Source organism: Lissotriton vulgaris, chromosome 1_1 (assembly GCF_964263255.1).
Source record: "Lissotriton vulgaris chromosome 1_1, aLisVul1.2, whole genome shotgun sequence".
Classification (NCBI taxonomy): domain Eukaryota; kingdom Metazoa; phylum Chordata; class Amphibia; order Caudata; family Salamandridae; genus Lissotriton; species Lissotriton vulgaris.
In genome coordinates, this window is record NC_141685.1 from 1,306,073,264 (window position 1) to 1,306,088,909 (window position 15,646).

Consider the following 15,646-nt stretch of genomic DNA (forward strand, 5'->3'; position numbering starts at 1 on the left):
GCTTTGATCTCTCTGCCAAGAGTTCTCCAATCTGGGAACCAAAGTTTTCCAAGGATAGACTCCGCATCTGTCACACCACAAGCATAAAAGGGGTGAAGAGACAATGCTTGCTTTCTAAATTCAATGTCAGACTTCTGGGACAGCTCTAGTGTGACAATCTCAGAGGTGTTAGACATCAATTACATTTCAGAAAAAGACACCACCACTGGAAATTTGAGGGTAGTGGAAGCTGTGAGATGGAAAGGAATAGGCACCTGTCAAGACATAGAATTCAGCGCAAAGGGTGAGCCACAAGAAAAGAGGGGACCCTCTGAAATGGGGGAGATGTGGAAGGAGCATGGAACCACGAAATTCACTTTAGACACTATTGATTGCAAACGTGGAGAGACTGCGAGAATGTACACACGAGGGAGACATGGTGGGTGCCAACAGTTTCTTAAAGCTGACGCTAGCAATGTCCCTTTTCAGACCCCTGAGAAAAGGGGTATCTTTCACACATATTAAAGCTCACTGTTATTTTATTTTTATTTATTTTAGAGGCTTTATATAGCGCTGGCTGGACCCAGAGGTATCAGAGCGCTTTACAATTGTAACAAAGGTGTTTAAATACAGGTACAGTGTGAATAAGTACAGAAAGTTGATTCAAAAATAAGCAGTCCACATAGGATAAAGGTTACACTAGATGAAACTTAAAAAAACAATTGCTAAACACCATAAGATATCAAATATAGAGGTCGCAGTTTGGTGGGGAGGTTCGATAAAATATACCTAGGAGCAAGAAGGACCAAAACTGTGAAAGAAAAACTGAAGTTCATAAGGTGTAGTAAGAAACGGGAGGTAAAGGAGAGGCAAGGAGGGGAAGGAAGGTGATAAGATTGAAGGGGAAGGGAAGGAGAGTGGGGGCAGGAGGAAGTTCACTAGCCGTAGGCGGAGCAGCTGGGAGGGGGGATGCTGAGGAAGGTGAGGCCACTCGGGAGGTAGTTAGAAGCCCCTGCATTTATTAAGGAGAAGAAGTTTGAGTTCTTTTTTGAAGCTGGGGTAGGACGGGTTGCAACGGAGGTCTGGTGGGAGGGCATTCCAAATAAGAGGGGCATTGCCTGAAAAGGAGCGTGACTGAGTGGAATTCTTTTTCTGAAGGGGGGGGGGATAAGTAGGAGGGTGTCAGAGCTTCTCAGGGATCGCGTGCAGCCTGCTTTGGTCAATTTGATAGCAAGGTATGTGGGAGTGTTTTGGTGGAGGATTTTGTGCGTAATGCAGGCGGTTTTATAAGTGGATCTGCCTTCTATGGGGAGCCATTTGAGGGTTTTGAGGGCAGGAGAGATCTGGTCAAATCGTTTGCAGTCTGTGATAAGCCTGGCCGCGAGGTTGAGCACTGATTTTAGAGGTGCCAGGTGTGTTTTGGGAATTCCAGTGAGGATGGCATTGCCGTAATCAATGCGCGATAGAACAAGAGATTGAACTGCTAGTTTAAAATCATCAATTGGGATGAAGGGCTTACATCTCTTAAGGTTACGGAGGGTAAGGAGGGTTCCTTTGGCAGAGTTTTTGATGTGTACGTTGTGAGATAGGCGGTTGTCAAGGGAGTTGCCCAAGGATTTGACTGAGGTGGCTAGGGACAAGGGGCAGTTGAGGGCATTAAGGTCTGTGATCCAATTTTGAATGGGGAGCTTGTTTTTTGGGGAGAAAAGAATAATTTCAGTTTTTTTAGGGTTAAGTTTGAGGTGGTTCGAGTGGAACCAGGCTTGAATTTTGATGAGGGTGTTGTTGAGGTGGAGGATGTCAGCATGGGTTTTTATCTTATGGTAGAGTTGAGTATCGTCAGCGTAGAGATGGTAGTTGATCCCGGCTTGTTTGAGAACGAGGGTGAGGGGTTCCATAAAGAAGTTAAAGAGAGAGGGAGAGAGAATGGATCCTTGCGGAACCCCTAGAGAAGTGGGGGAGGGGTTAGATAAGCAGTTTTGGATTTTAATTTGTTGAGCACGGTGTAGCAGGTATGAGACAAACCAATTATGAGTCATACCATTAAGGCCGAATCGTTCTCTAAGGACTTTGAGTAGAACAGAATGGTTAACGGTATCGAACGCAGCGGAGAGATCGAGGAGGATCAATAGGCCAGATTCGCCATTGTCGAGGGAGTGGTGAATGTCATCCACAATGTTAAGCATGGCGGTTTCAGTGCTGCAACCTTTCCTGAAGCCTGATTGGAGGGGGTCAAGTAAGTTAAAAAGTTCAATGCGACTGTCAAGCTGAAGGACACATTTTTCCAGGGCTTTCGAGAGAAGGGGAAGATTGGAAATAGGACGGAGGTTGTTGAGGTCATTAGGGTCGGCAGTAGGGTTTTTGAGAATGGGGGTGATTTGGCCCAGTTGTAGGGAGGAAGGGACACAGCCGGTGGCTAGGGAAGTGTTAATGATCGAGGTCCAGGAAGGGGTAATGATGTGAAATATGCCTTTGTCATTCTAGAAAAATAAAACAAAGGATAATTGAAAAGTGGTCACCCATGCGACGTTACTGGCTTAGTCAGGAGCATGGCTTATTTGAGCTTAAGTACAACTCTGTAGCCTAATACCATGCAGTTGGAAGGACTACTTAAATTGCATTATTTGGTGTCTTATAGTACGATTACCTGCCTTTTTATGACTCTTTTTTGGTGGTGAGATTGGAGATTTGGGTTCCTCTTTCAAATCAACAGCTTTCTCTTCTTCTTTTGGAAGTCTCTGAAGAACAGAAGAAAAATATTAACTTAGATATTTATTTGCTTTGTAAAACCACACTAGGCAGTCTAACTAACAATCCATAGCTGTTTAGTTAACTAAAGAGTAAAAAAACATAAAACTATCATATTGTGTTCAGATAATACCACAATGAATCAAATTCAGTCTTCAATATTTTATATTAGTGATTTAATCAGTTTAATTCATCAAACACTCCTACTGCATTAAGAAGCAGAAACAACTTACCCTTCATTCAAATTTGCCTTAATTATCCTCATTGCAGTGGACACGACATTCACATCCACCACACTACCCTGCAGTGCATTGAGCTCTATTGTCTCATTCAAGGCACAGTGGGAGGAAATGCTACTGGGATAAGCACCAAAAGTATTTTCCGTTTAAAACGGAAAGCCAGGGCGCAAAACAAAGCTTCCCTAGAGTCCAGAGTTTTTTTATTTTGCTTTTTTTAAATACTTGTCAGGTCAAGTTTATTTGCAGTTACTTAAAAATATAAACTACAATTTCTAATCTACAGAATTACAGATGAATAAACAGTGAATTACAGCGATGTCACAGAGGGGTTGTGAGTGACATCAAATAGACAACAAGCATGAAGAACAAGTAATGGCTTATCTGGTAGAGAGTCTACCTAGCTGCAAATGTATTACAATGGGATAGAAAGCCCACTAGACACCATTGTCAAAAGAAAAAAAAAAGGGGGTGGGGCATCTGTCCAAGGCACTGGGAGGGGGCTTTGGTTTTATTTCAACAATTAGTTTCTTTGGGAAAAACATGACCAATCAACTAAAATGACTAGTAGCTGAATTCAGAATTTTCTCCTTAACAGGCAACTTTTTTTCTTTTTAAATCAATAATTAAACAGTACAATTAAACAAGCATTTGCAATGCAATAGGTCTCGCATTAGAAAGTTTGAGCTATTGGTATTGTAAATGACAATTTTTTTATTTATGTGTTTGTTTTGAAAATAGCAAAATTAATAGCTTTGTCATTTACAATGCCAATACTTTTAACTTTTGCAAATGTGACACCTATAGCATTTGTAATGCAACATGTTTTGTATTTACGTGGCTTTGATGTAATGATATTACAAATAACAATAGATTTACATTTTTTTAAATAATTAATACTTAAATAAACGTTATTGTAATTTATAATGGCAATAGCTTAAACTTTTTGTAAATAACTTTTGTGAAGATTATGTTGTGTATTTTATTGTAACGAAAATCCAAGAACTGAAGTGAATTATTAACATCTTTTTGCGACATTTGTAATAAACATATTTGAACCAGTTGTTGTTGAATGGTTGCACAGATTGATGCTGTGGTGGCGCTGAGTGATATTGTGGTGGCGACGAGTGATGCTGTGGCGTTCAGTGATGCTGTGGTAGCGCATAGTGATGTTGTGGTACCCCTGAGTGATGCTGTGGTGCCCCTGAGTGATGCTAGGGTGGTGCGATAGACAGATAGAGGGAGGGCGAGAGACAGAGTGGGGGCGATAGATAGACAGATAGAGTGAGGGCAATAGACAGATAGAGTGAGGGCAATCGATAGAGTGAGGGCAATAGATAGATAGAGTGAGAGCGAGAGATAGCTAGAGGGCGATAGATAGAGTGGGGGTGATTGATAGATAGAGTGAGGGTGATAGATAGCTAGATAGAGTGAGGGTGATAGAGTGAGGGCGATAGATGTGTGTGGTTGTGTGTGGTTGGGCGTGTGGTTGTATGTGTGGCTGTGAGGCTGTGTGGGTGGTTGTGTGTGGTTGTGTGTGGTTGTGTGTGTGGTTGTGTGTGTGGTTGGGTGTGTGGTTGTGTGTGTGGTGTTTGTGGTTGTGTGTGTGGTTGTGTTTGTATGTAAGGGTGTGTTTGTATGTGTGGTTGTGTGTGTGGTTGTGTGTGGTTGTGTGTGGGGGTGTCGTTGTGTGTGTGGTTGGGTGTGTGGTTGTGTGTGAGATTGTGTGTGAGATTGTGTGTGATGTGGTTGTGTGGTTGTGTATGTGTGTGGTTGTAGTTGTATGTGCTTGGTTGTATGTGTGTGCGGTTAGAGAAGGATGTATGTGGAATAGAGCAGCAGATCAGCACAGCAGAAGAGAACAGGGAGTTAAAGAAGAAGGCGGGTGGAATAGAGCAGCAGATCAGCACAGGAGAAGAGAACAGGGAGTTAGAGAAAGAGGTGGGTGGAAGAGAACAACAGATCAGCACGGGAGAAGAAAACAGGGAGTTAGAGAAAAAGGTGGTGGCAGGGAACAGCAGATCAGCATGGGAGAACAGAACAGGGAGTTAAAGAAGGAGGCGGTGGAAGAGAGCAGCAGATCAGAACAGGAGAAGAGAACAAGGAGTTAAAGAAGGAAGAGGGTGGAAGAGAAAAGCAGAACAGCACGGGTGAAAAGAACAGGGAGTTAGAGAAGGAGGTGGGGTAGAAGAGAGCAGTATATCAGCACAGGAGAAGAGAACAGGGAGTTGGAGAAGGTTGCGGGTGGAAGAGAGCAGCAGATCAGCATGGGCGAACAGAACAGGGAGTTAAAGAAGGAGGCGGTGGAAGAGAGCAGCAGATCAGAACAGGAGAAGAGAACAAGGAGTTAAAGAAGGAAGAGGGTGGAAGAGAAAAGCAGAACAGCACGGGTGAAAAGAACAGGGAGTTAGAGAAGGAGGTGGGGTAGAAGAGAGCAGTATATCAGCACAGGAGAAGAGAACAGGGAGTTGGAGAAGGTTGCGGGTGGAAGAGAGCAGCAGATCAGCATGGGCGAACAGAACAGGGAGTTAAAGAAGGAGGCGGTGGAAGAGAGCAGCAGATCAGAACAGGAGAAGAGAACAAGGAGTTAAAGAAGGAAGAGGGTGGAAGAGAAAAGCAGAACAGCACGGGTGAAAAGAACAGGGAGTTAGAGAAGGAGGTGGGGTAGAAGAGAGCAGTATATCAGCACAGGAGAAGAGAACAGGGAGTTGGAGAAGGTTGCGGGTGGAAGAGAGCAGCAGATCAGCATGGGCGAACAGAACAGGGAGTTAAAGAAGGAGGCGGTGGAAGAGAGCAGCAGATCAGAACAGGAGAAGAGAACAAGGAGTTAAAGAAGGAAGAGGGTGGAAGAGAAAAGCAGAACAGCACGGGTGAAAAGAACAGGGAGTTAGAGAAGGAGGTGGGGTAGAAGAGAGCAGTATATCAGCACAGGAGAAGAGAACAGGGAGTTGGAGAAGGTTGCGGGTGGAAGAGAGCAGCAGATCAGCATGGGCGAACAGAACAGGGAGTTAAAGAAGGAGGCGGTGGAAGAGAGCAGCAGATCAGAACAGGAGAAGAGAACAAGGAGTTAAAGAAGGAAGAGGGTGGAAGAGAAAAGCAGAACAGCACGGGTGAAAAGAACAGGGAGTTAGAGAAGGAGGTGGGGTAGAAGAGAGCAGTATATCAGCACAGGAGAAGAGAACAGGGAGTAAAAGAAGGAGGTGGGTTGGAAGAGAGCAGCAGATCAGCACAGGAGAAGAGAACAGGGAGTTAAAGAAGGAGGCGTGGAAGAGAACAGCAGATCGGCACAGGAGAAGAGAACAGGGAGTTAGAGAAGGAGGTGGGTGGAAGAGAGGAGCAGATCAGCACAGCAGAAGAGAACAGGGAGTTAAAGAAGGAGGTGGGGTGGAAGAGCAGCAGATCAGCAGAAGGAGAAAAGATGAGAACAGGGAGTTAGAGAAGGAGGTGGGTGGAAGAGAGCAGCAGATCAGCACAGCAGAAGAGAACAGGGAGTTAAAGAAGGAGGTGGGCTGGAAGAGAGCAGCAGATTAGCACAGGAGAAGAGAACAGGGAGTTAAAGAAGGAGGTGGGGTGGAAGAGAGCAGAACAGCACGGGAGAAGAGAACAGGGAGGTAGAGAAGGAGGCTGTTAGAAGAGAGCAGCAGATCAGCTCTGGAGAAGAGAACAGGGAGCTAGAGAAGGAGGTGGGTGGAAGAGAGCAGCATAACAGCACAGCAGAAGAGAAAATTGAGTTAAAGAAGGAGGCGGTGGAAGAGAGCAGCAGAACAGCACAGGAGAGGAGAACAGGGAGTTAAAGAAGGAGGTGGGGTGGAAGAGAGCAGCAGATCAGCACAGTAGAAGAGAACAGGAAGTTAAAAAGGAGGCGGGTGGAAGAGAACAGCAGATCGGCACAGGAGAAGAGAACAGGGAGTTAGAGAAGAAGGTAGGTGGAATAGAGGAGCAGATCAGCACAGCAGAAGAGAACAGAGTTAAAGAAGGAGGTGGGGTGGAAGAGCAGCAGATTAGCACAGGAGAAGAGAACCGGGATTTAAAGAAGGATGCGGGTGGAAGAGAGCAGCAGATCAACACGGGAGAACAGAACAGGGAGTTAAAGGAGGCGGGTGGAAGAGATCAGCGCGGAAGAAAAGAACAGTGAGGGCGATAGATAGATTGATAGAGGGCGATAGAGTGAGGGCGACAGATAGATAGAGTGAGGGCGATAGATAGATATAGTGAGGGCGATAGATAGATATAGTGAGGGCGATAGATAGATATAGTGAGGGCGATAGATAGATATAGTGAGGGCGATAGAGTGAGGGCGATAGAGTGAGGGCGATAGATATGTGTAAGGCCAGTTTTTATTTAAGCCACGCCCTTCATTACATTGAACACGCCGCTTTGAGAGATCCCCCCCCCAGTTCATCCAACTTAAAGCCTTGCTGAAAGGAGCACCCCAACCTGCAGCCTTTATCGTATAAGCTCTGCAATAAATGTGGAAATGTGTGCACGTGAGCTCAAGCAAAGCCTGCAGGTTTACAACCACCTTTAGAGTTTCAGCAAGACCAGCTCTTTCTGTGAGAATGTAGTGCTCCGATGTTAAATGGGAGAAGCTATGCTGATTTACTGCTGATGAGGAGGTTGCCCGGATATTGTTTGTATATTTGGCTCTGCCATGACACCACATCTTCGCCATGCATAATCATCAGTCTCTTCCAAAGAAGCTGTTAAACAAGTGGGACATTAAAGTGCTACCCTGTTTGTGAGTGCGCGTGTTTGTGAGTGCGTGTCTTTGTGAGTGAGTGTCTTTGTGAGTGCATGTGTTAAACGTTTATAGAGGAACACTCTATTAAGTAATGAGCTTTGCAAACTTAAAAAACAAGCTGGTTTTGGTGCGGCCCAAAATATACTTATGAGGCCCAATTTTAGAGGATAAACTTGTAATTCATGCTAATTATGACTTAACCAACAGTGTTGTTAGTTTTCAGGTGCAATAAATACTGCACCAAAACCGGTCCGTTTGTAATGAGGACCTTGTGCGTATACAATTAAATGTGTGTTCTATAAATAATGTGCTCAGACTAAAATTAATAAATGTTGGTAATCCAGACTGCTGAAGCGTCATTCTATGTCAGGACCGGAGGCTTCAGATTATGCTATATCTTCCTTCGCTTTATTAACATAAAGAAACCACAGCAGCTTAGGAAAAGATATAATAAGAACAAAAAATGCTTTAAACATAAAGCATTGACGTAATGTTCAACAAAAAATCAACAACAACTCCCAAGAGTCTCTTTGTTATAATCATAGTCCACAGTCCTTTGTCACTGTTCATCATCCCTATATAACCGGACTTCCCATCATCTTCCTCCTCTTTCTTCGCTGCTCCCGCAGCCAGATAAGTGCTTTTCTATTTGTCTTCTTTTATTGTGCTTGATGTCTTGCGGTCTTTGGGGACTCCTTGCATGGTTTATTTCCTTTCAGAGTCCCTTAGTTGCGGGAACGTTCTGCCGTTCCTACGCGACTTTTTTCCCACTTGTGTGCGGTGTGTACATAGACCGCAAGGGGGCGGCCTGTCGCCTCGCCGACCCTCCGGCGCGCCTCCGCGGTGCGAGGAGCCGCGCCGTGGGGTCTGCTTGCGCAGGGGCCGACCCTCGCGTACCCCTCTGACACCTGGTGCTCCGGGTCTGTACTTCACAAATTGACGCCCTTTGGGGTCTGTATGGCGGTTTTGACCGCGTGAATCGCCTTCGGGCGAGATCTGTGCACCTCTTTATTCGTGTGTGGCCTAGCGCGCTTGAGGGGTACGTAGACCCGGTCCCGGCGAGGAGGGTCTGCGCGCTTGGGGGTTGGTGCAGCCCACCTGCCACGTCAGCTGGCCCAAAACGTGATCGCAGCCGCTGGGCCTGCCCACATTCGAGAACTTTCTCGGTTGCCGCCCTCTTGGGTGCCCCGCATTTGCCCTTGGTTCCGACATGGAAGGGGAGTATGATGAGGAGGCCTGCCCCTATCTGCAGGATGATGAGTTTTATCAGGCGGTGGACAGCTCCATCTATCGTTGTGTGACGGAGGTGGTAGGGCCCATGGAGGACCGCCTTTCGGCCCGCATCGTAGAGGAGTGTGCCAAGCTGGCAGCGGCACAGGTGCCGCCGCCCCCCGAGCTCCCGGGGACGTCCGGCGGGTTGCCGCCCGCTCCGAAGAGACCCCGGGGTGAGGAGCCTTCATCGGAGGCCCAAGGCGTGGATAAGGGCGCCTTCGAGCGTCTTCGTGACGCCTTCCTGGCCAAGGCGACGGCGGTGCCTCCGACGCCCTTGGTGGACCCTGGCACTTCGGGCGGTCTGTCAACGGCGCCCGCCTCCCCGATCTACGACTCTCCGGACACGGATGACGACGGGGAGTCGACACGGTCTTGGCTCCCGGCGCCTTCGGGAAAGGAGATGCCCCGAGATGAGTCGGGCATGCTGGACCCGGACGAGATCGTCCACCCCCGATCCGCGGCCTGGGCCCCGGGGGAGACGGTGGCGAAGTTTGTCGCGGGCCGGCTGCGCAAGCCCCTGGAGAAGGAGGCGAGGGGTTGCCTGCGAGGGAAATGCCCTCGGCCTACTTTGGAGGGGAAGGTGGCTATGACCCCAGAATTGGACCCCAAGATGGCCACCTTCCTGGCGAAATTCATGAAGGACCCCAGGAAGGGGATCGATCGGTCCTGGCGGGCCTGCCAGGACAAGCTGTTGGATGCGGTCGGGCCCGCCACGAAGATCCTCGATATGGCGGAGGAGGCTCGAGCGAATGGCACCGCCATTTCACCGGAGGTGCTCTCCAACTGGGCCCAGAGGGTGATCGTCTTCTTGGGCAACGCCAACTGTGCCCTGTCCACGGAGCGGCGGCGGTCGCTCCTTATTAAGCTGGACCCGAAGCTGGGGGACCTGGCCTCGTCGGAGGCAGGTGCCGTGGCCCAGGGTGGCCTCTTCGGTGAACCTTTCATCCGCGAGCTTGGAAAGTTCGTGAACACGTTCACGTCGCTGGACAAGCAGGGGCCGCGCGATCGGCCGTGGTCAGCAGACCAACAACCGGAAGAGGTCAGTACCAGACCTCGGCCAACTACACCAATTTCTACCCCACGAGGGGACAACGCTATGGTGGAAGAGGATTCCAAAAGAAGTCCGGACAAGGAAATGCCCCCGGTAAGTGTACTTTGCTTGGATCAAGTTCCGATTGGGGGGCGGCTGGCAAGCTTTTACGGGGAGTGGGAGTTGCTCACTGCCGATGCTTGGGTTTTGCAAACTGTGAGAGGTTTCCATATAGAGTTTCACGACCAGCCAACTCAGGTGAGGCCCCCGCGCCCGATGGTTTTCTCAGATTCCGACGCGCGATTGATAGACGGGGAGGTCTCGGACTTGCTGCGCAAGGGAGCCATCCGCCTATCAACGCGCCACCCGCATGGGTTCCTCAGCAACGTCTTCTTGGTAGACAAGACGGATGGGGGCAAGCGGCCTGTGATCAATCTCAAGGAATTCAATGGGTGGTTGGTCTACCGTCACTTCAAGATGGAGGGGATCCACCTCCTTCGGGACGTGCTCCTCCCTCGGGATTGGATGGTGCGACTGGATCTCAAGGATGCCTACTTGGTCGTTCCCATCCACCCCCCTCATCGTCGTTTCCTACAATTCCTGTGGGACGGCCGGGTGTTCGAATTCACCGCCCTGCCGTTCGGCCTTTCTTCGGCCCCGTGGTGCTTCACGAAGGTCCTTCACCCGGTAGTGGAGTTTCTCAGAAGCCAGGGGGTCCGTATGATAGTATACTTAGACGACATCCTCCTCATGGGGCAGTGCCCGGAGGTGCTGGCAGGACAACTGCGTCAAGCGGTCGGCCTGCTTCAGAGACTGGGGTTCGTCGTCAACGGCTCCAAGTCGGTCTTGGTTCCCACTCAGCAGATCACCTTTTTAGGTTTCGTGGTGGACTCGGTGCAGGCGGTCTTGAGCCTACCGAGCCGGAAGGTCGCAAAGATACGGCACCTGCTTCGGCAGACGATCGCGAGGGATCGTACGTCACTGCGCCATGTCGCCAAGGTGGTGGGTCTTCTGTCGTCCTCCATCCAGGCGATTTTCCCAGGCCCGCTGCACTACAGGGCTCTTCAGCGCCTGAAAGCGCAGCATTTGCGCCGTGGGATGTGTTACGATCAGTGGGTTCCCCTCACGGACGAAGTGAAGGAGGAGATGTCATGGTGGCTGTCTCACATGGAGGCATGGAATGGGCGAGCGATCTTCGGGTCGGCTCCGGACTTAATCATAGAGTCCGACGCCAGCAGGTCGGGCTGGGGCGCCCGGTGCGGGGATTTTTCCACCGGCGGCGCCTGGTCGTCAGAAGAACAACAATTGCATATCAATTGTTTGGAGCTCCTTGCGGGCTCCTTCGCGGTTCGCTGTTGGACCAAAGATTCGGTCAAGGCCTGTGTCCTGCTCCGGATGGACAATGTTTCGGCGGTCCGATATGTGAACCACCTGGGAGGTCCTCGGTCCCGCGCCTTGGCGGATTTAGCGAAGGACTTCTGGGATTATTGCCTGTCTCGTCACATTGCGGTGACGGCGGAGTATCTGCCAGGCCAGTCCAATCAGGTAGCGGATTGGCACTCTCGACATCTCAGGGACGCCAGCCAGTGGAAACTGGATCCGGGAGTCTTCCGGTGGCTACACTCCCTTTGGGGCCCCTTCTCGGTGGACCTCTTCGCGTCCCGTCTCGACCACCAGCTGCCGCGGTTTTACAGCTGGAGGCCGGACCCTCTGGCGGAGGCCACGGACGCGTTCTTGCAGGATTGGAGTCGGGAACAGCCGTTTGCGTTTCCCCCGTTCTCCATGATCATGCGGACGGCGGCTCAAATACGCCGCCAGGGTGCGGACCTGGTGTTGGTTACACCGCTGTGGAGGTCTCAAGTATGGTTTCCGGTTCTTCTGGAACTTTCCTGGGATTTTCCAATCCTACTCCCCCTGTTTCCTCTGCTCCTGACGAGCCCGGATCGGGAACCTCACCCTCTCGTCATGCAGAACACTCTCCGCCTCGTGGCGTGGAGGCTCTCAGGAGACGCTGGACGCTCCCGGGCCTTTCGGGGTCAGCTGAGCACTTGCTCTCCAAAGCATGGGCCGATAGTACGACGAAGCGTTACAGATCCGCTTGGCTTAAGTGGATGCGTTGGTGTTTACGAAGGGATTTGGATCCCATGGTCGCCGGCCTTGTTCCCGTGCTGAATTTCCTGGCTCATTTGGCCGACAAGGGTTTGGCGTATAGAACGATCAATGCTATCCGGTCGGCGATTTCTGCAGGCCATGATAACATCGATGGCCATCCGGTAGGGGAACACCCTTTTGTGTGCCGGCTTCTGCGAGCGGTTCGCCTCGCGCTGCCGCCAGAGCCCAGGTACTCCGTCCTTTGGGACGTCAATTTGGTCCTGAACCTGTTCCTATCGTGGCCAGCGAATTCTTATCTGTCTCTGAAGGAGCTTTCGGCGAAATTAGCCATGTTGTTATGTCTGGTCTCTTGTAGGCGCGTCTCGGACGTGCGCGCGCTGGATGTTTCTGCACGCATTTTTTCCCCGGAGGGGGTTACTTTTACGGTGGGTCGACGCACTAAGACGTCGTCGCGTTCCATTTCTTATCCAGCCTTTACTGACACTCCTAAGTTGTGTGTCGTGCAATGCCTCAAAGCATATGAGGACCTGACCTTGGATCTACGCCCTCCGGGCGAGCGTCAGTTGTTGATTGCCCTGCGGAAGCCACACAAAGCTGTCTCCTCCCCCACTATCGCTAGGTGGGTGCGTTGGGTCATGCAAGAAGCGGGCATCAATACTTCTCTCTTTGGAGCACACTCCGCCAGGGGGGCCATGGCCTCTAAGGCATTCTCGGTGGGTGCTCGTCTGGAGGACCTTATGCGAGCGGCGGACTGGTCCTCGGATTCCACCTTCAAGAGGTTTTATTTTAAGCCGGTGGTGGATTTAGCTCAGTTGGTGGTAAGTAAGCTTTAAACTAGCATAATCTGAAGCCTCCGGTCCTGACATAGAATCGAAATTTGCCTAGCTTACGTAACGGTAAGTTTCAATTCTATTAAGGACACGGAGGCGAGGATTATCCCACCCGGACTACGGTGGTGTCTCTACCCACCCGTATGGCAGTAAGTAAAGCGTTTTCCTTTACGTTGTCTGTACTGTGTTGTTCACTGAATGCTCCTCGCCTTGTTGTAGCTTTTCCTGGGCCACCTCGCTGATGCTGTTCCTTTTTTGGCAGGCAACGACGGTGCTAAACAGGACCAATGAGGCTTAAGCGTGATCTGCGCGAAGAAAGAGGAGGAAGATGATGGGAAGTCCGGTTATATAGGGATGATGAACAGTGACAAAGGACTGTGGACTATGATTATAACAAAGAGACTCTTGGGAGTTGTTGTTGATTTTTTGTTGAACATTACGTCAATGCTTTATGTTTAAAGCATTTTTTGTTCTTATTATATCTTGTCCTAAGCTGCTGTGGTTTCTTTATGTTAATAAAGCGAAGGAAGATATAGCATAATCCTCGCCTCCGTGTCCTTAATAGAATTGAAACTTACCGTTACGTAAGCTAGGCAAATTTCGATTCTCTACCCAAGTGAAACCATTTTGTGTCACCGAGCACGCGCTGGAATCCGGCTGAGCTGAAAACCAACGAAAACAAGCATGAAGCATATGGCAGGGAGCGGATTCCCTTCAAGTCTTCGCGGCTCGATGCTGTTTAGGAGGTGGGAGGGGAAGTAGGAGAAGGGGGAGTGATAGGGATGAAAGCGCTAGCGCCCGCATGACGGCAAATGGTGACCTGCAGAGCGTGTGAATGGAAAGAGCGGCCGTGGGAGGGGAAGTAGGAGAGGGGGGAGTGATAGGGATGAAAGTGCTAGCGGCCAACATGCTGGCCAATGGTGACCTGCAGAGCGCATGAATGGAAAGAGCGGAAAGAGCGGCTGCGGTCGCTTTGATGTTCTGGTCTTTTCTTGCTTTGTCAGAGGGGTAGCGTATTCCTGTGCACAAGACAAGTTTAAATCAGGAGGCCTATTCTTCTTCGGTCTATCAATGGGTTTTATGGGAGGCTGCAGTCAAGAAGATGTGCATTGTAAGATCCAAAATATCTGGTACAAGGGATGTCATTGGTTTGGCCTGTGGTTTCAGAAGCAACGTCTTGAAAATAGCAGATTTCGTAGAATGGTGCAGTTGAACAAGTTACTTACCTTCGGTAACGATACATCTGTAAGAAACATTAGTTAGTTATAGATTCCTTACCTTAGAATTAACCCTCCGTCGGAAAAACTGAATCCGTAAAGTTTTTCGTCAGCAGTACTTCTGCGCGTCGGAAGGTGGTGTCGGTTGGCTCCGCGTTCGAAACGGGAAGGATGGGTGGGGCGACAAGGAATCTATAACTAACTAATGTTTCTTACAGATATATCGTTGCCAAAAGTAACTAAGTTGTTCATCTGAAAGAAACACTTTAGTTATAGATTCCTTACCTTGGAATAGATACCCCAGCAATACCAACCCCGGAGGTGGGTCTGCAAACCAAGATCACACCAGAGAGTCCTGGAGAACAGAACGGCCAAAGAAGCCATCTCTCCGGACTTGACTTTCAAAGCAGTAGTGTTTCATAAAAGTGTGCAACGAATCCCACGTAGCTGCCTGACAGATGTCATTCAGAGGAACACCTCGTCCCAGAGCAGTGGTTGCTGCTGTCGTCCTGGTGGAATGGGCGCGCAGCCCCACTGGAGGCTCCTTCTTCGCCAGGTAACAGCAGGCAGCAGATAAAGGGGAAGATAGGTGTTGGCACGATGGGCCATCTCTATCTTGATGAGGAGGAGGGGCTATCACCTACATACTTGTACATCACAAAGGCTCAGCCACAGAACACTCACAAAGGGTTTGACACCAGTTTAATTTGCCCCCAGACGGGCTGGGGCCAGGGCAGGGAGGCAAGAAATTCCAAACCCCTCTGGGTATCGGAAACACCAGAACCATCTCCTACTTTAAAGCTGGCACAAGTATAAATATTGGACCATTAGACCCAACTCTTCATTACACATCTGAACCTGTTTAAGATTCAGATGAAGGACTGTTGTGCTGCTCTGCTTTAAGACAAACTGCTACTCTGCTGCCTGAGAGAAAATGACAGGACCTGCACCTTGAACCCAGGCCCATATGAGTGACTCCAAGGCCTCCTAATCAGAGCCTCAGGAATTGAAAAGGCTCTAACTACCTTCAACCCAGAAACTTAGCTCGGCATGCGTGTTGCCCCCCCAAGTAGTGCCACCCCAGTTCTGGCCCTTTTGCCAGTCCAGCTGTGGATCAATCAGAACCAATGCAGTAACTAACAGCCCTGCATCGGAACCGCCGATGCGCGACGCAAGCCAGGTTCAGGATCCCGTAGCCCTTCGGAACCAGCGCTGCGCAATGCTTCCTCGCGTAAGCTCACATCGAAGCCCCAAAAATCCTCCCAACCACCATTATGCAACGTAACCTTGACGCTGGACCTCGCATCGCTGCCCATCAGAACAGCTGCAGCACAATGTACCCTCTACACAGGATCTTGCAACATTCCTCAACCAAGTTTTAAGGTACTTTGTTCAGCGGGCTAACCTGGTCCCTCTATCCAGCCTGCGCTCGATCACGGTCGGCCTAAACTTGTGACTTTGTCCCAGTCAGGTGTGACCAA

At 49.7% G+C, this 15,646-nt stretch overlaps 1 protein-coding gene across 6 annotated transcripts in view; it reads right to left on the reverse strand.

The window, feature by feature from the left end:
* ZNF740 (zinc finger protein 740) overlaps positions 1-15,646 on the reverse strand; it is a 245,280-nt gene that overhangs the window by 126,103 nt on the left and 103,531 nt on the right. For all 6 annotated transcript variants that reach the window (XM_086965545.1, XM_086965535.1, XM_086965562.1 and 3 more), the window contains one exon: positions 2,631-2,717. In XM_086965545.1, coding sequence (XP_086821671.1) covers positions 2,631-2,717 — 87 coding nt within the window. The remainder of the gene's footprint in view (positions 1-2,630; positions 2,718-15,646) is intronic.